The sequence below is a fragment of the Mastacembelus armatus genome, chromosome 16, assembly GCF_900324485.2.
Source record: "Mastacembelus armatus chromosome 16, fMasArm1.2, whole genome shotgun sequence".
NCBI classification, from domain to species: domain Eukaryota; kingdom Metazoa; phylum Chordata; class Actinopteri; order Synbranchiformes; family Mastacembelidae; genus Mastacembelus; species Mastacembelus armatus.
The window spans coordinates 5,649,693-5,669,852 of NC_046648.1; the positions used below are offsets into that span (position 1 = coordinate 5,649,693).

At 39.9% G+C, this 20,160-nt stretch overlaps 2 protein-coding genes across 5 annotated transcripts; both read left to right on the plus strand.

Annotated features, from left to right (window-relative positions):
• The first annotated feature begins 4,314 nt into the window (after positions 1–4,314).
• Positions 4,315–10,430, plus strand: LOC113122650 (B-cell receptor CD22-like). Its single transcript, XM_026294135.1, has 13 exons — positions 4,315–4,360; positions 4,448–4,513; positions 5,359–5,457; positions 5,717–5,828; positions 5,902–6,047; positions 6,169–6,289; positions 6,366–6,502; positions 7,004–7,126; positions 7,426–7,572; positions 8,810–8,915; positions 9,429–9,592; positions 9,999–10,180; positions 10,330–10,430. Exons 2-12 carry the CDS (start codon positions 4,465–4,467, stop codon positions 10,151–10,153), a joined length of 1,359 nt encoding a protein of 452 aa, XP_026149920.1. The 5' UTR covers positions 4,315–4,360; positions 4,448–4,464; the 3' UTR covers positions 10,154–10,180; positions 10,330–10,430.
• A 5,105-nt stretch (positions 10,431–15,535) lies between these two features.
• Positions 15,536–20,114, plus strand: LOC113122306 (B-cell receptor CD22-like). 4 transcript variants are annotated; one of them, XM_026293556.2, is made up of 11 exons: positions 15,536–15,632; positions 15,725–15,777; positions 15,937–16,272; positions 16,360–16,581; positions 16,857–17,090; positions 17,534–17,824; positions 17,967–18,051; positions 18,501–18,528; positions 18,823–18,993; positions 19,095–19,186; positions 19,790–20,114. In XM_026293556.2, exons 2-11 carry the CDS (start codon positions 15,738–15,740, stop codon positions 19,842–19,844), a joined length of 1,554 nt encoding a protein of 517 aa, XP_026149341.1. In that variant the 5' UTR covers positions 15,536–15,632; positions 15,725–15,737; the 3' UTR covers positions 19,845–20,114. The 4 variants fall into 4 exon arrangements, with proteins under 4 accessions (XP_026149341.1, XP_026149338.1, XP_026149339.1 ...); XM_026293553.2 differs by having other exon boundaries at positions 15,537–15,632; positions 16,857–17,135; XM_026293554.2 differs by having other exon boundaries at positions 15,537–15,632; positions 16,857–17,135; positions 18,826–18,993.
• Positions 20,115–20,160: the final 46 nt, after the last annotated feature.

Here is a 20,160-nt window from a genome sequence, read left to right on the forward strand (position 1 = left end):
GACACAGACAGACTGAAAGTCATTTGGCTCTGAACAGAAAGTTTGTGCCACTGCAGACAGAGTTCAGTCTTCCCAGCTGGGAAAACCTGGACCAGTGCAGTGAACAAGTTGTGCTCTTTCTCTTCTTCACATCTCCAGCCTGTGAACATTTGAGCAGAGATTTTGCTTTGCTCACAGGAGCAGATCCCTGACAGTTTAATGTGTGTGTACCGTAGCTGCTATCAATCCTTTCTAGTGAAACATCTGGTCAGCAAATTCATTTTCTTAGTGGTCTAGCATGGTTCACCATAGTCAGCAAGCAAAATGCTGATATTTGATGATATTGCAATAATGTAAATTGTATAATTGCAAAATGACTGAATGGCTCTTGTTGTCTGGCAAACTCAGAGAGATATGACTAGGTATAACAGTAACCTTTAGGTGTTTCTTGCTACTATTGTCAGTCAGTCAGGCTGGTTCCCTGCTTTAACTCTTTATGGTAACTTCATGTCTCCTGTTCCCTCTGTCAGAGAGGAATCAAGCTTCTCATTTAGCTACAGTATGTCTAAGTGAATAAACACAGATCTTTTCTCAACCTATAGCCAAATAGCAACATACAGTAATATGTTGCCAATAAACCAGTTTTTGCACCAAATATAAATTTAAGGTTTAAAAATAAGAAACATGACAATTTTCACATTAAAGAACAATGCATTTCTTTTGCATCATTCAATCTCCATGTTTCCTCCTCAGGTCACTGTTATTCATATGCATATCCTTTATATGCAGGTTTACCCTTTATCATCTTCTGCTTTAATGTTCAAACAAGAAAGTGGTGATAATCATTTAAAACAGCAATGTATTCTTACACCACTAACCAAAAATGTGTATTTAACATATTTAGCATGGTTAAATAAGAACCTGATCTTAGTCTGCTCAGTTGGACCAGACTCAAAAACAGATGTAATTTTGTCTGCTGCCACTAGACGGGGTGAGAGATGGAGGGAGCCAAACGCCTACCCATAATAACCACCAGACATGACTCATTCAGCGTGGAATACCACAGCAGCCACAGACAGGTCTCTGGCAGACAAGGAACAGAAATCCGACTCTGCAGCAGAGTTTGTGAATGGGACAAGAATGAGCAAATAGGTTTCAAAGATTTAGGAGTTTTAAAAATTCATTGGCTTTATTTATGAAAAGCAGTTGCCTAAATGGCTAAATGCTGCGTGTTTTATTGACAAGATGCATCGGTGTAACTAAGAATGGATTCCTTTCTCTTTTTTTACTTTCTCTGTATTTCTTTTGTTTAATACCTCACTGGTTTTCAGTGACTCTCTTGGCAAAAATCCCGCTCATCAATACATCATGTAGAGCTCCTAAACGACAGCACAGGAACAGCATATCACCTTGTCACATATGATTGTAGCTCTGATCATCATCATTCTTGCCCAGACTTCCCCCATGGAGAGCAGCACTCAATCTGAAGACTAACACATGTTGGACAGTCCAATCATTATTTGCTTATGTGGAGTCCATCCAAGGCTGTAGGGCCTGGAGAGCCAAGAGTCTAATCTGTGGGCATAAGGAATAACATAGAAATAACATATTGTACAACTTAAAGTATGGCAGGGGAGCAAACTGTGAGCGGTCACATTACATGAAAACAGCAGGCAGGAAGTGTTTTGCAACAGCGGAAAATCTTCAGGTCCAGTTTGACCACCAGACAGTCACACTTCATCTGGCCTGGAGGCTGCGGTCAGCGGATGGATACCTTCCCTGCCGTAAAGGCTGGATACGCTGTCATACATTTATCTATTGCTCCCTCTCACACTTTTTTTTCCATTCTCTGACAAGTCTGACATTTCTCTATTTTTACACTTTTGCCATCCTTCTCTTTTCTCCTCCGTCTTTTCCTCTCTGCTTTCTTTTCTTTTCTTGCTCCACGTCCTGTCTCTCTCGTCTTTCTTTCCTCCTTAGCAACCTTACCTCATCATGTTTTTGTCTCCCCACCCTCCCCCATCCTTACCTTCGCCTTCAAACTTTCTCGTTCCTCCTTCTCTCACCCTCTTTCTCTTTCTGTTTGTGGTCAGTCACACATAATCTAGCTCCATCCATCTGTTTCTCTTCATGCGCTTAGTCCAGCCTGTTTTCGATTAAGATTACATCAAGCTTTGACCTATTAGTGTGCCCTGATCCTTTTGAAGTAATTCTGTGGTTACAGGTTAAGCTCAAAGCCCACCACCCTTTTTACTCTACATAATACAGACAGAATTTGGAGGAGTAAAATCAGCATAGGTTCTTAAAGCTTTTCAGCAAGGGCCCATGATGGGTTTTATTTCCCAGGGTCATTAAATCATATGAGAGCTTTTGTCATGTGGAGACCCACTAGAAGAGTGCCTGTGACCCATTTTAGGTCCCAACCTATAATCCAACCTAGCAATCTGTGAACTGGAATATACTGTTCGTTTAACTCTATATCCTGAAGATTTTAACTATATTTTAAAAGTAACTTCCCCAACCGGAGAATTTCTGTTCCATATTAGAGTTGTAGTTCAAAGCCAAGCTCATTTTCCCCATCAACTATAATGCAGACCTGTACAATATAGTGTTATTTATGACCCAGATGAGAAATGTTAACTATTAACATAAAACTCATTAAAACCACCAGTAATGTTTGTAGCTTTTATGTGATGACCAGCTAAAGAGAGGCCTGCAGATCAGAGGATCCACATTTCCTAACTTCAGGACTGGTTCCTTGTATTGCCCCCTCCATCATCTTCGATCAATCGGCTAATAAGTAAAACATCAGCGTTCGTTTCCAGATGTAAATCAAGATATCATCTTTGAAACCTCAAAGTTAACTCCCACTTCTTTCCTCTGCTCAGATGCCTGTGACTAGAGATTGACTGAAATGTTAAACTGTACATCATCATTACCTCTGGGTCAAAGCTGGGGTAAGTAGCCAATTGGCCGAGTCACGACGCTAAACTGACATCTATTGGCCAAGTTGTGGCAGAGTAGGATGTTAAAGTCATTTAGACTCATCAGGCTAAGTGGACACAGTTGACTGAGAGGTCTCGAACCTCCCCACGTCTGGTTGTGGGTAGTTTTCAGTGCCAGCAATTCTCAATTAGAGCAGTGGATGAGAGGACATCTGGACTGCTGGGTCTGCTTGACTTATGTATATTAATGTACGCCAAAGGCCCTGCTTTAATTTTCCAAATGAACCATACATGTCTGTCTTTTTAGCAATCAGTCAACCATGATGGTGGAAGTTTGCACCAATATTGTCACAGTGTCAGAGTAGAGTGAAAACTGACTCACTTTTATAATACCATAAAAGCAGATCAGCAAATATTCTGTGGATGACTGGATGAACATTTAGTTAAAGGGACAACATCACTGTATTTTATATGAATAATAAGCAAAATGCTAAATAATCAGTCTTTAACATCCATGTTATAGAGTAAATGAGTGAGAAGAAGTACTGAAATAGGCAACAGAGGTTTTAGCATCTTTCAGCTCATTGTTTTGGTTATACAGTTCACTTGTGTTTATCAGGTGTCCAGAAACATGACTCTGTATGAATGCTAATAATGTTTTCTGTCTGCTGTATGTTTGAATATGCAAAGGCTTTCTAATGTTTGCTACAACAGCTACATAAAGTGCCAGTGTTTTATTGACAGCACGTTCACACTGAGCCCAAGTGGCCAAAAAATCAGTTATTGCTGGTTTTAAAATTTCATGTGATTTCAGAGTTTGCTCCAAGATTTTTCTCCAAGTACTGAACATTGACAGATTATATGATTCCTGCAGGGTTATGTCATTGATTATTGTCATGATAAGTAGATATATAAATGATCAAACCAACAGCAGACATCTGTGATGAAAAAAGCACTGATGCCTTTGTTCATTGTGTTCAGCACGTAAAGTGTTTTAACTTCTCCTCCATGTCCTTATTTTACTTCACTCGATATCTTTTGTTGTGTCGTGACACCACAGGTTATTCACATCCAATTAAAAGTGACAGTTGTGAAAGCAACATGATCACAAGCACATCACACTTCACAATAACCCAGAGTTCAGAGTGATGACCTTTAAAAAAGACCTCATAGTCTTGCAAAAGCAGAAGTGAAGAAAAGTTAAAATAGAAACAGGTCAAACGATGGAAGGCAGGGAGGTTACATACATACTGTATACTTCGTCTTCCCCATCCTCCTCCTTCTGCTCCCTCATTCCTCCTCCCACCTCATACCACCTGATTCTGATCACAGTGCAATTCTCATCACTATAAAAAACACCTCCATCACAGTCCGACTCGCACACATCCCACAGGTCTCTGATTGGCTGGCTGAGGTGAATGAAGGTACTTTAAGAGGTGAGTGCTTCATATTTACTAAGTTTTTTTTCCTAGTAAATTCATCCATCTAGCTCCCTGTGCTTTTCTCCTTCTCCGACATCAAAGAGGTCGTGTCAGCGGAGATGTTGGCAGGTGCGTTGGTTCTGAGCACCATCCTGACAGCTTTACCAGGTAAGAAGAAATCACCGAGATCCCTCAGGATTATTAACTTTTTACTTCATGAGGTGTAAATCTTAAGTGAATAAGACTTTCCACATCATACTCTCATTTCTCAAGCACTTGAGATATGAGCTGGCAGACTCTTTAACCATTAAAAATTTGGATTTTATTCCAGATTTTAATAACAAAAAGTGTCATATATGCTTTAAAACAAGTGACAATCTTTGCAAAAATAATGACTCACTTACTGGCTCCACATTTACAAATTGCACATAAAGTTCTGCAGCCAGGTGCCCTTGCCTTTACACTCAGGTTATTTATAAGTATTGATTGCCTTTTGTGCAAGCTAGTCAGCCTGGCAGGCAGTTAGCAAAACAGGATGACACCATGACTGCACATCAAGGCTCATTCTCACTGCTTCAATTTTATGTGTCACACTGAGCTGAGCAAGGCTGTGGTTTGACAAGTTTTCCTCTTAGGAGTCGCATGGAAGGAAAATTTCTACTTGTGTGTGGTTGAAATTTACACTTCTTTTACTTTCCAAATATGTATTCCCTAAACTTACAGCAGCCAATAGACGTAACAGCCAATGGACACGGATGCTTATTCATTTTGAACTCAGAAGTAGTTTTTCATTAGAACAGCTGTTAAAAAGACAGCAAAGTGCAGATACACTCTTTCTATCAGCACGGTCTGATGGAACATCATAATGTTTAGCTCCTATTGCTATATGCTATTTATTGTTTTGTATGTTTGTGATTGTTAAATTCATCAAAACTTGATCACCCCTTTCTATGTGTGTGTGTGTGTGTGTGTGTGTGTCTGTCTGTTGTGTATGTGTGTGTGTGTGCGTACAGGTATTCAGAGCAGGTGGAGTGTGTCGTTTCCTAGGAGGGAGATCTGTGTGTGGGCAGGAACAACTGTCACTCTGCCCTGTCGTTATGACTACCCACCAGGTGCAAAAGCAAAGCATAAGTCTTTTATTATTATTTTATTAGTTTTATTTATTTTATTATCAAGTTTTTAAAATGTAGGCAATAAATATATTTTTATTCTTAAATGTCCAAATATGTTTTATTATATTTTATTTGGTGTTAATTCATTTGTTTTCCATTATAATTATTTCAATTTTCTTTGCATTTATTACAGTAATTTTGTTTTTAAGTGCAGTTTTGTTGTGTGTGTGTGTGTGTGTGTGTGTGTTTAACTCGACAGGCCACACTGTGAAGCGGGTCATGTGGTTCCGCGTGTCTGTAGAGGGACGCAGAGAGTTCACTCACCACACCGACCCAAACCAGATCAGCCTGTCATATCGAGGACGCACACGGTAGGAGAAACTGATGTTTTCAGAGTTAACACAACTTAGACATAAGGTTTGACAGCTGAATCCCAAATTTCAGCTACACAGGGGGCAGCTATTCCAGCTGTTCGGTCCAGATTCGTGGTGTGATGCTGAGTGACGCGGGCCAGTACCACTTCAGGTTTGAGACAGACCAGCCACTGGGGAGATGGACCTCCCCTGACACCATCACTCTCGATGTTACAGGTAAAACTGAAACTGTCTAAGCTCTGACAGTGACAATGGGATAAGGTCTCAGCATGCAGCCAGTGGTTTTGTACATTAGTGTGAATCTCTGTGCATATGTGAATGTCTGTGTGTGCTTCAGACCTCCAGGTCCAGGTGCATCCAGCCAGGCCCGCCAACATGTTTGGCTTTGGAGAGACTGTGTTCGTTGGCTGCCAGGCCACAGGATGTGCTGCTCCAGGAAGGAGCCTTTCCCTGTACAGGTTAGTGAATGGTAGATACAATTTAATAAAATACTCTTTATAACAATGTATATATGATATAATGATATGCACACAGGAATGGACTAAACCTCGGTTCATATGAGCGATGGATGATTGTCAACCGCTTTGACCAGCAGCATGCTGGAGCCTACACCTGTCGACCAATCCCACCACAGAACGTGCAGTCTCCATCCCTCTCCCTGGCTCTGGGCCGTGAGTAATCCATCGCCCAATCGAACCAAACTACACAGAACACTTTCACGATACCTGCTTATATCTTAACATGTTCACATTCCTGCAGGAAGCTGCATCTGGGACTAGTTGGATGTAAAATATTACTCGAATGTTTTTTATTGTTAGGAAACAAAACCCCAAAGCCAAAAATACACACATGTTCTCTGAAAAACAGCTGAACCAATGGGGCTAAAAAGTTGTAAATAAAGCATTTCAAAACACACGATTATGAAATCTACTTGTACATAAAACTTTGGATGCTGTTTATGAGATTTTTTTTAGAAAATAGTTTTTCAATATGTTCAAGTGTGTGAGTTTTTATTACATCTGTTTTGTGGAAAATTTGTCAAAGACTACATGTTTGCTAATGGCCATGATGTTAATTTATTAAACAGGTCTGATATAGTGTAAACTGTATTTAAATGTGTATTATTTTTACATTATTCTTCTACATCCTTCATTTCTCTCTTCTCTCCTAAGATGGGCCTCGCTCCACCTCCATAGCAGTCTTTCCTATAGGGGAGCTGTCTGAGGGGGCAGCGGCCACACTGACCTGCAGTAGTGACGCAGCTCCACCTGTAGAAAGCTTTGCATGGTTCAAAGGTACACGACAGCTCGGTGTGTTTACCATATACAGTACATGATGACTGCACTAACTTTTCAATACAGGCCTTGAGCTTGGGGTGGTAGATTAGAACTAACTTTAATTAGAAAGTTTTTCTATGAGAATTATTAACAGCTGATTTTCTGGGCATTTTCTCAAGAAGTAGATTTAGAAAAAAAATCAAAGTACAGCGTGTGGTTGTTTCATGCATATTTTCGTGTAGATAGTGTTTGGATTATGGTATCCTGTAAAGCCATATGTAAGATGATCTCCGTATGTGCTTTTGTCTGCTCTCCAGACATGGAGAGTGGCAGCATCCCAGACAGTTTCAGGCCTCAGCTCCATCTGTCCCACCTCAAACACACTGACAGGGGAGAGTACTTCTGTGTTGCACGCAACTCACTGGGAACAGGCCGCTCCAAACCGCTGCTACTTAATGTCACATGTAAGTTTGCTGTATGCTTTCCTTAGTAGAACACACACACACACACACACACACACACACACACACGGAGACACCCCCCCAGCACACACACGGAGACACACACAGACACACGCACACACGGTATCTTTGCCCCACTTCAAACAATAGCACAGATAAGAATTAAAAGTAAATGCTTTAAAGAGAAATTGGTTTTGATTGTGAGAAACCTGTGAACTTTTGTAATGAATTCTGGATTAATTTGACTGTATCTTAGGTCCTGTTGTGTAAATCTGTCAGATGTTAGTCTGAGTGAAACCTGTTAGGCAACAGGACTGTTTTGAACTCTAGCCACAAAGGGAATAATTGAGTCAAGAGGAAGTGATACAAACTCAAATTAGCCTTCTATCTGCTGATTTTCCATACTTTCCTGTTTCTAACAGTTTGCATCAAAATGTAGTGAGTTGAAGTGATTAATATAACTTATCAAATAGTTTATAGTTTTTTAAGAAAATTGTGTTGAAATGTCTGCCGAAAAGTATGAAGATCTGTTTATCACCACTGGTGTGACAGAACAGGCCTATTCTGACATGTTATATTCAAAACAATTAATAAACTAATAGAAAAAGTAGTTAATTGGTACAAAAACAATTGTTTGTTGCAGCACTAAATATCTGTTTGTTGGTTTAGTTGTTCTGGGATTCTACTCAGGCGTGATCATCTTAGACAAAGACATTCACCCATCATCTATACTCGCTTATTCCTATTTAGGGTCACAGGGATCTGCTGGAGCCTATCCCAGCTCTCTTTGGGTGAAAGGCAGGGGTACACCCTGGACAGGTCACCAGTCCATCACAGGGCCACATAGAGACAAACAACCTCACACACTCACACTCACTCCTATGGGCAATTTAGAGTCACCAATCAACCTGACATACATGTTTTTGGACTGTGGGAGGAAACCAGAGTACCTGGAGAAAACCCACACAAGCACAGGGAGAACATTTACAAACTCCAAACAGAAAGGCCCCTGCTGGGTTTCAAACCAGGAACCTTCTTGCTGTGAGGCAACAGTGCTAACCACCAATACACTGTGCTGCCCTACACAAAAACAGTTGTTTTAATATTTTTCTTGTAATGATATTACACTGTGTTTTATGACTATAGTGCTGCTTACATGCTTAAAAATGAAAGGTTGTTTTGAATTAGTTAGAGCATTCTGGTAATGAAGTATTGATTTTCTGGCTGTCTGCTTGTTCAGACTCTCCAAAGAACACACATGTGCTGCTGAGTCCTCCTGGAGACATCAGAGAAGGCTCAAATGTAAATCTGAGCTGTGTCAGCTACGCAAACCCCCCTGCCAGCAGGTATGAGGACTCAACAAGGACACATGATGCTGGAGTTATTTCACCCTACTTTCTTGGCCTTTTCCAAGTGTTTTTCTGTTTCCCTCATCATTGTCATTAATTGTCATTAATTTATCAAATTTTCTAATTATTTTCTTTTAAACCAGACTCTATCCCTCATATTGAAAATTAGTGCTGGGCAATATGAACAAATTATTCATCCATTCATCCATCCATCATCTATACCTGTTTATTTCTATTTAGGGTCACAGTGATCAGCTGGAGCCTATCCCAGCTCTCTTTGGGTGAAAGACAGGGGTACACCCTGGACAGGTCACCAGTCCATCACAGATGAACAATTTAATAATTAACTATTTATCTACCTTTATGTTTGGTGACTATAGTACATTAAATCCTAAAGTAATCATTAAACCATAAAGTTAAAGTTAAAGTTAACGTTAAAATTATAATATTGTGAGTGCCCAGTCCAATTAATCATCATAATCATCATCATCACCACCCTCTCTCTTGCAGGTACTCTTGGTACCGGATCCTAGGTGATCAGGTGCTGGCGAAAGGAACATTTCAGAACCTAACCTTCCCATCAGTGCGAGCTCACCACAGTGGTCAGTACTACTGCACCTCATTCAACCGACTGGGATCCCAAACATCTCCTGTAGCTACACTCACTGTTCTCTGTAAGTACTGGCTGTGTTGTTTGTGCATGATGGGAATTTAGGTCCTTTTTTTGTAAAGGGTAGATTTGTCTAAAACATTTGAGAGTAAAGTTTGTTGTCTTCTGTATACTAACATTCCCATATTTCTCTATGGCAGTGCTGGAAACATCAGTATTGTGTAACGTCTTGTCAACCTATTAAGTTTTGTTCCTTGTCTCCGTTCTCTGTCTGCTTGCCTTCTTATGTGCTCTTTTTCCCACAACCTCCCCAGACCTCCTCCAGGGCCTGTTTCTGTTAAATCCAAATTATTGTCCCAAAAAGTCACAGCAATATAGAATACTACCTTCAAAAATGGAAACGTGAACATTTAAATCTCTAATAATCTCTCTCTCTCTCTCTCTCTCTGTCTCTCTCTCTCTTTCTCCAGACCCCCCTAAGAACACTTCAGTTCTGGCTCATCCCTCCAGTGTGGTGGATGCTGGCCGACCCTTGACTTTGACCTGCAGCAGTCAGGCCAACCCAGCGGTGGACAACTTCACATGGCACCGCTTAGTTCTGGACAGGGACTCTGTACAATGTTAGCATCCAAAAAATGTGGTTCCACTCAAGGTTATTGTTACTGAATCATCAATACCTAACTCTATAACCTGTGGCCAGTGTTCGTAGTTAGTGAGTGACTCTTTCTGTCTATTTATCTGTATCCAACTGTACTAGCTGAAACAATTAAATGTATCTCCTGTCTGTGCTCCATCATGCAGCCTGGGGTACAAAGTCTGGTCCTGTCTTCACCTTCTCAGAGGTCGGCCCGGGAGAGAGCGGCCAGTACTACTGTGAGGCCAGAAATCGAATCGGTGCCCACAGTTCTCCTGTCCTCACTGTACGAGTCAGAGGTATTCAGGGATCATGTTTATTTGTAGTGCATTGTTGGTGATGACATTCCCATCAGCCTCAGCTGCATGTTACATTCAGTGCTAATAAGCAAATGTCAGTATGCTAACATACTAAACTAAGCTGGTGAACATGGTAAACATTAGACCTGCTGCTCAGTGGTCTTTGGGGTTTTTGGTGGAAGATATGAGGTGTCACTGACAGACTTAGTGAAACACTCAGGCCCCATTTTTACATCTATGTTTCTGATTATCTCAAACTATTGAAAAAACACGGTTTCAAGTGTTTATTTGACATGATAGCACAGGGGATGTCTGAAAAGGTTTCTGCTTGAAATGATGAGGGATGAAACCTCCCTGTCACTATCACAGCTTAAGGTCCAGGCCCTGGTCTTTGTTGTGTATGGTCTCATGATTTCTTACTGTTGTTCTATGAGTCATGGTGAGTCATGTAAAACCCTCTCACTCTGAGGGGAGAGGGGGGAGGTGATGAGGTGTTGTGGAAAACTACTATTTGAGTCTAGACAGCTGAAGAAGCCGAATTAGGTTTGGAAATCAGAACTGGAAACACAAGTCTCAGGTCTAGACTGCAAACAGCTCTTTCCCCATTCCTCGCTTTCTCTACTTCTATTTTTATGTCTGCTCTTCTTTTTTCACTTCTATTTATATTCGCCCTATTGCCTCTAATCAATCCATCATTTTCTTTTCTTCATGCCTCTATTCATGCTGGTGACCTTTATTCTCCCATTGACAGGTCGTCTTAAGGTTATTGCTCTAGCATCTGCAGTGGGAGTGTCTGCTGGACTCATCACTCTCACTGTGGCCATTATGATCAGGTGAATGAATTCATCTTACACATGATTAAAAAATTAGGTAGGTAGGAATATACAATGTTATTTGAATGAGCTTTTTACAATGATCCTATAAGTGTTGGTAACTCATTGCAACAGTAGAATTAAAAGCTCTTTTATTATACCCATCAGCACGCCTTTGGTTTGCCATAGAGGAAAACAATTAAAGTGTGACGGAAAAATGAAATCTTATTTTAGTCTACAAAGTGTCCAGAAACCCTGATAGACTGTCGTGTAGATGGAGAAACATGCTTATTGTGGTGGTTTGGTATCACTGTGTGCACCATGCTGAACATGGATAAGAGAAAGAAAAGAAGCAAGCTAAGGAGATAAGACTGAAACTTATTGCTGTGCGTGATCAAGGTAAATCATACAAGACATCTTCAAGCAGCTTGATGCTGCAACAGTTGCTCAGCAGTTGATAATATTAATAAGTGTAAGGTCCATGAGACTGTAGCCAGTGTGGACTGTGTTTCAGTGTGGACTGTGTTTCAGTGTGGACTGTGTTTCAGTGTGGACTGATACGTCAGTCACATCAGCTTAATGTTCTCAGAAAATAAAATGAAATCAGAAGATTTGCAGGGCACTGTGGGGCAAAACATACTAAAGGTCCAATATTTTTCCCATGTTATATGATGTATTATACAAAATATGTCAACAAACAAATTTGTCTATTCCATCAAATGTGACATAGAAACTAGTGGATGCCAATTATCTTTGTCATTTTAACTCATTTTAACTCAGTTTACTGGTTTATTTGCATTAGGATTTATTACTTGTTTATGGTTTGATACTTGTCCCTGTGTTTTCCCAGTAAGAACATGCACAGAGTAGACATGGAGTCAGTAGAAGTACCAAACAAGGTACAGTAACCACCGTTTAAGGACTTTTGATTATTTTAAAATGACTGAACAGTTAACTCACACTTCACAAATTTCACATGTTTTGTTGTGTTCTTTCTCAATGATAGCTGAAAGTTTCTGAAGTTACCTATGATGCACAGTTGTTGTGTTTTACACTGCCCCCTATTTTCTGTGTCTGTTTGTATGTGTGATCCCAGCGTCTATCAGTGACAGCTGACACCGTGTTCCATGAGTCAGCCCAAGAGACCTTCCCAGTGAGAAAGGGCAAGATGTCTGATATACCGGTAAGCAGCTCAATACACAATCTCAGTCAGGTATAATCATGGAAGAGGACAATTACACAATATCTTACATAATACTACAAATTATATAAATGCATCTCTGTATGTGTGAGTGCAGGAAGAGCCAGAAGACTTGAGTGACAGCTCCCACCCCTCCATAGTTCCTCTGAAGGATGCTCCACCAATCACAGACATTGAAACTTGCAGCACCACCCCCAACTACATCACTGTCCACTACTCCAGGTTGTCCAGGTACCTGCCATGTTATTGTTTGTCAATTTATCTTCTGCTCTGAACTACATCCTTTTCTCTGTCTCTTTCACTTGCCATCCTTCCCATTTCTTCTGTTTCTATTCTGCATCATTCTGTCATTATCTGTCTCCGTCCACATCATCTGTCTCCTTGTGGAGCTGTTGACCACAGCAGCAACCTACTGTTTCATGTCTTGGCAATTTTATTTTACAACTGCATTGGTTTATCCATCCCATCTCTCTGCTGGTCTCATCTTTATTCTTCTGCCATCGCCTACTCTTTCTTCTGCTTCATTCCTCCTCTTTTTACTCTCACATCTGTGATCTTCAGCACCTTCTTCTGTTTGTGAGAGGACAATAAATCTCTCATTCCGTTTTCGACACACAAAATAATATCTCTGTTTATGATGTAACCTGAGTCAGACGTCCAGATGATCTCATATGGTTTCTGTTTGTTGCTGGTTCAGTGCAGACCAGGTGCAGGTCCAAAACCTGCCACTAGGTGGAGATAAGAAAACAATGGACTCTTCCAAAGTTGTTTACGCTTTACTGCCCCAGCTCCATCACTGATGGGGCAGTAAATATTCTTCTGGTAGAGCACCATAATACTTTAGGCAATTTCAGCAAACCTCAGTGATACAATTTTGATACAGCTCATGTGTATTCATAGTCTGAAATGGGGATACAGTTCAATATATATGAGAGATGATTCATTCTACGATTCTCTACTGTCCTTCTCCGCTTTATTCCTCAGATGAACAACACATCAGCTTCCATCTACCCAGAGAGGTTTCTGAGACACAAAACAAGCCCTTGTGAACTCTAAAGCTGCCTTATACTGTTCTGGGTCAGAAATGTTGGTATGGGATTCTCCATGCTTCTCCAGACCATGAAGGCCACATGTGGTCCTGCTGCTGCGGCTGTCCAGCAGTCAAGTCTCTGCACTGTGTTGCATGTCTTATTTTCTATGCATTTTAGTACTGTATGCTGCCTGATGAAGTGAAAGTGGCCTATAAGGCTAAAAAAAACATTTTGCTTGCAGTCATAGTCACAGAACAGGGTATGAATACCGAAGAGTTACAGATGATGCTTAACATCATGCTTTACAAACCAAGAATATGCAGATGATATATTATAATTGGTTACAACATCAGCCACTGCATCATCAGACTCCTGAAAAGTCATTACCATTTGTATTTAAACATATTTGTCTCCAATATGTGAAAAACTGTGCTGTGATAAAACATAATCGTGAATTAACCCTTTAGAAAGAATATGCTACATTTAAAATGTGCATTTCCACACAATATTCAGCAATGTTTTATTTAGGCTTATTTAGAGCTTCCTTCCATTAAATCAGTCTTTCCATTTCTACATAGTGCAAGCTAAGCCAGCATTAATGCACGTTACATGTTATAGTTGGTTACAATAAGGAAAAATAAAACTAACAGCTCATAAAACCTGAATGTATGTTGAACTTTTTTCATTTCACAATTAACAGCACAGCCATTACATGTTGTGTTTAAAGAACCTGACAGCGGTAATGTTAGAGGGAAACTGTATTAGCTTGAGTTCATCTCATTTGATTTAAATTTTCCCCTAACAACAGATATATAGATAAATATATTGTATTATTATTGTTATTGTTGTTGAGATTTTTTGTCATCCTAATTTATTGCTAAGGAATCAATCCTCCCTATATTAACCTAGTTAATGATTTGATTTTTGACAATTTCTAGATTATATTTATTGAGAAAACCACCTCTATCTCACTACAAATTTGAAGATTACCAGAGAGACACAGATCAGCTCAAACAAGTCTTGCAACATGTTGCTAAACTGCCAAACATGGCATCTCACACCAAAACATGGCCTTACAAAATGTGTAAACATTAAACTCAACATTTTGATGCCTCTGACAAAAACCATCACACACTGACTCTGACTGCATTGAACATCCCTCAGAAACAGATTCAACTAAACCATTAACTAAATATGTTTTTTTATTAAAGTTTGATGCTATAAATGTGTCACTATCATGAACTTATTGTGACATTTCCTCTCAACATGGAGCAGTGCAAATATTTGATGTAGCAGGGCTCAAAATCATTTACAATGCTGTACTATGGTGTTACTGTGATAAATACAGTGTTGAGGTCTATACTGAGGGACGAATAATGAAAGTACAAAAAACAACCTGGAGAAAGACGAGAGCCGGGAAATCAGACAGTTTGCAGTGTCTACACTGTTATGTGGTCCAGTGACACCACCCTGTGGATGAGGAGAGAAGCCAGCTGTTTCTGACACGTTGGCCTCATAGAAGAAACTCTGTAGCCATGCACTTGAGTTTCCTAGTTTAAATTTGAATAGAAATATTTTCCAAATTAGAAATGTTCAGTTATCTGTCTCAATTATCACAGCATCCAAGGAAGAAAGAGACCACCATGGCCAAGTTTAAATTAAAAAACAAAAAATCACAATTCAGATCACTCCAAATCACTCATGTATTTTGCTTGAAAGTATAAGGAACATAGGTATATAGATATATTTTATTCACTCCTACCAGCCTTGAAATGCTCAGTGTTTACCAAACCTGCGGAGGTTTTAGACAAGTTCCTTACTTCACACCACAGGCTCCAAACATCTATCTCACACCTCTGTGCCGAGTGTTTTGCTGCACTTATTTGATTGGTTGCAGTTTACATAATAGTACAAAATGTTCAGCATCCACAAATCTGAAATATTCATGTACATCTTTCACAAGGACCCACAGAGAGAAAACCAGCAAACTCTTTAAATCAATAGTGTGAATTAGTGATGATACTGTATGAGAGGAAACAGGGAGGAGATACCTTCCCACTTCTGCTTTTCACACTACAAAATATACAAGCACCATACAATAAGCAGCAAATCAGTTTGCCACAGCTGGTGAGTAGTCTTTCATACCCTGACAATTGTTAATGCATGTTACTGTCTGCAGGCTGTGTTAATGAGCTGCGTTTTAATTCATCATGCTCAAGGTTGATTGTAATCATGGACAGTTGGATTCTGATGATTCTGGTCATAATACCAGGTAAGGAAGCATATATCTTTTTATTTAAAGTGACATCATATTATCTTAAGCAGCTTATACAGAAGGACATTAACATACAATTAACTATATAGGATGTTATTACCAGTTCCTATGTGAAAATTATTAAAATGACTGGGTGTGTCATTATTTTGCCCAAAGGTGTCTGGAGCGGAGACTGGAGGGTGACCTTTAAAAGTCATTGTGCTCTGAAAGGAGAATCAGTACTTATAAAGTGCGAGTATGACTATCCTTACGGTCATATTGTCACTTCAGTGAGCTGGTCCAAAGCCAAGCTTGTCTCTGGCCACTGGAGGCTGTTTTCCCTTTCTAGTCTCCCTTCACCCCCAGATCACAAATATGTGGGCAACTACAGGGGAGACTGCAGTCTGGAGATTCGCAATGTACAACACACTGATGAAGGAGGGTACTTTTTTAGTTTTGTAACAACGCTCAGCAGATGGAGAAGTAAAACCTACAGCTATTTGACAGTAAAAGGTAACAACAACAAAAAATAGAACAGATTTCATTTCTAATAACTCAAATGGTTTTAGTGAAAACAAATCTGTTTGGTTTTTTGATCAGATTTGATCGCTGATGTACCGAGCACTGTGACAGAGGGAGATGATGTCAGGCTGACCTGTATGTCAGGCTGTCCCACAGCTACAACCATCGTATGGTTTAAAGATGGAGAACTCATACAAAATCCAGTCTTCAAAGCCAGGAGAGAGGATACTGGGAGCTATTACTGTGCCACCTGGGGCCAAGAGAGGGTCAGATCTGCCTCTGTGGCTCTGAATGTTCAGTGTGAGTACTAAACTAACAGTTCAGCTCAATTAATAGACTTTTTTCACAGCAGATACAGATCCATTCTATTTCAGTGTGCAAGTAAGTAAATCAAGACAATCAATGTTAAATTCAGTGAAGTTTAAGCCATGCAGTGTAAAAAGGCTATTGCAATGATGAATTAATAAGCATAAAAACATGTGGTGTTATTTTACACAGCTACCAAATTACTGGTCATTATGATCAGAGTTCTTGTTAATCCCTTTGGCTAAATTTCCTGACCTCCTCTATGTCAGATGCTCCCAAGAACGTCACGTTGACAGTGAGCCCATCAGGAGACGTCAGGAGAGGAAGCTCTGTGACGTTCAGCTGCAGCAGCCATGCCAGCCCACCTGTGACTCAAAGTGGATACAGCCTCTATAAAGACGGACAGTTGATCAGTTCAGGACTGAATCACACCATCTCTGACATGCAGCCCAACCACAGTGGATGGTACCACTGTCAGGCCCGGAACAACATCAGCAGGATGGGTGTGGACTTGATTAACTCCACTAAGGTTCACATCATTGTCCAGTGTAAGGGTGCTGACATGTTACACTGACACATCTGTCTGTGCTTTCACTTCTTACAGAAAGCGTGTTGTTGTTAATATAAGCACACACTTATACACTGAATTTAGCTGGTTCTCATGTTGCATTCAAGATGAGTCAGTATTTCATCCTCGATGGTAGAAAGGTTGCAATGGAAGTCAGAGTCAAGTGACAACTGCAAGTGGGGAAAATCTCAAACACTTGACTTCTACAGTTTTATTACTGTCCCAGTGTGCTTGCCTGTGTGTCACCCACATATGTCATCACTTTTGACAGGATACACTGTATAAAGTTCAGGGTGAAAGGAAATGCTGGCAAAATGTTCATACTGACTCATCTCTCTCAATTGTCTCATTTAACAATGTTTGCATTTTTTTTTTCAGACGGTCCAATGAACACCAGGGTTTCAGTGGATCCACCAGATGTTGTTGTGGGCAGCAGTGTGAATCTGACCTGCAGCAGTGTAGCTAGCCCTGCAGCAGACAACTACACCTGGTACAAGAGAACAGACTCCCTCAGGTCCACCTCCCTGCTCCAGGTGGGCTCAGGACAGGTGCTGTCTCTTCAGGTTGTGGAGAAGTCCCACAGTGGGGCCTACCTGTGCGTGGCCAGGAACAGCCTGGGAGAGAACAACTCAACTGAGGTGCTGCTGACATTGAAGGAAATGGCATATGGTTTGTGACAGAAATATCACTTCTGACTTCTAAAAATTCCTCGATCAGTATATATTCAATAAAGAAATAGTTTAAAGAGCTAAAGGTAGAAGTGCTTCATGTTCCAACACCATCAATCTAAAGCTACTGTGTCTCTCCTCAGGCAGGCAGCCCCTCCAGGCCCTGCCAGTCTTGGCTGGTATTGGAGCTTCTGTTTTTCTGACATTTGTGATCATCCTGTTCTTCTGGTGAGTCAGTGACACTGAGTGTGACTCAGTGACTCATTTTGTCACTTTGACTGTTAGCATCTGAGTTTGTTCCATGTTACGTAACTTTTTTAAAAGTATTTTACAGAATATTGGAATGACATAATGTGTAATTTAGTTAATACTCAAACTTGGTTTCTATGCTATTAGCTCAGGTGTGTATTGAATATGTGGATGTTAAAGCTGTGTTTTCTCAACTTGGAATGATGAACTCTAGTAAGAAGAGAAGTTACTTAAGATGATGATTTATAGAGGTAGTAAGATCCCCATTATTACAGAACACGTTCTCTAAAACGTGATGCCAGGATTAAGCAACAATCAAGAACGCTCTGTCCTGTGTGGAGTAACACAGCTTTCATAACTAACTGATTTGTTTTTGTTCTTATTGTCTTTTTTATTTATATGGATACATATATTTTTTATTTTGCTAGGAGGAAACACAGAGACACAGAGAAAAAAGTGAGTATATCCAGTTAAAGTCATGAAATAAGTCACTAATCTTATTAAATAATTAACTGATGATTAACTGTCAGTGATGTGATAGTTCTTAGTGTAATTTTCAGTATTTGTTTTATCAGCAAGGATTTAAAGATGTGAAGTTTCTTATATTGGTTTTCTTTATTAGGATTTTTTCATTCTTCACTTACCTCTGCATGATGGCTCAAATCAGACATTTTAGTGTAACCAAATTATGCTTACAAGTACCTAAACAGAAAAAATATATATATATAATTTATCTTATTTCTTTTCCAGCAGACTGGAGAACCTGACTTCAGTTTCAGTGGGAGCTCAAACTCTACATCCAATGAAGAATCTGAGAGTGTTTACGCCAACGTCTACATGTTACCACACTCTCTTCCACCTGTTACAGCTGCTCAGGACATCACGTCTGCCCCACAGAGGAACTCGCACTATGAACATGATGTAAATATGGTGCTCAAACATGAATGCCCTTCTACACTGATCCTCTCACTATCAAATGTCTGCAGATTTTGAACAGCTATATTCTTCTGCTCTTCCTTAAGGTTCTCATTGAAGATGAGGTTACCTATTCAGCAGTGACCATAAAACCCAGAAACCCCAGTCATCTAAACAACAGAGTGCCACAGAACCCCAGGTAGGTTTATGTTGACCCGATCACTACAGTGACTGTGACATTAGCTGTCAGTCAAGTCAAGTTCACTTTTGTCACTTCACTGTCATATTCCCAAGTTACAAAAGGACATGACAATGTAAAAAGGAACACAGCTGTGACCTTTACTGAGACCGTCAAAATGTCCCTGTGATAACCAGTGTTTTTTCAATTTTCAATTTATGGCCAGAAACACTCGTATTTCATCACTTGGATCTAGTTGCATCATTTGTGTCATTGCATTCTCTTCTACTGCAGCAACCATGACTGAATCAGACTCACAACATTTATGATACTCAGCCTGAATGACTAGCCAAGCTAAAAATGTCAGAAATGCGTTTTTAAAACGTAGAAATGTAGTATGAACACAATGGTAGAATGTAAACATCTCAGGACATTTGAAACAGACAAATGACCAAAAAAGATAATTACTGATGAAACAACATTTGGGTCCTCAATGTCACAGCCCTATTTATAACACAACTACACTGCCTAATATTTGCCTGTGCACCAATAGATAAACTTTCTGAAAATCAACAATTCTTGGCTAAAGTACATGAAGTAAAGTATCTGCTTGTTTCTGTTCAGGTCCAGACCAGAGGAGCATGATGTGATCTATGCTACTGTAGTTAAATCCAGCTGAGTTTCATTGGACCCATGCACTACTTTGTGTGCAGTTTCATCGTCATCATGCTGTCCTCTTCAGATAGTTATCAAAGTTTTCTTCAAACTTTAGTGTCTCTAGAGAGCCTATGTGCAATAATGTTAGAGTGTGTTAAAGTGTTCAAATTTCTTTTTGCTATTTATTTATTCTGTTTTTTGCACTGATTTTTTTCTCTATTGTGTCTTAAATGTTACAGCATAATCACTCTGTACTGCAAATAAATCTGATATTATCACATGTGACTGTAAATTGGTGTAGGCTTATTTTAATGAAACATTCAATGCTACATTGTGCA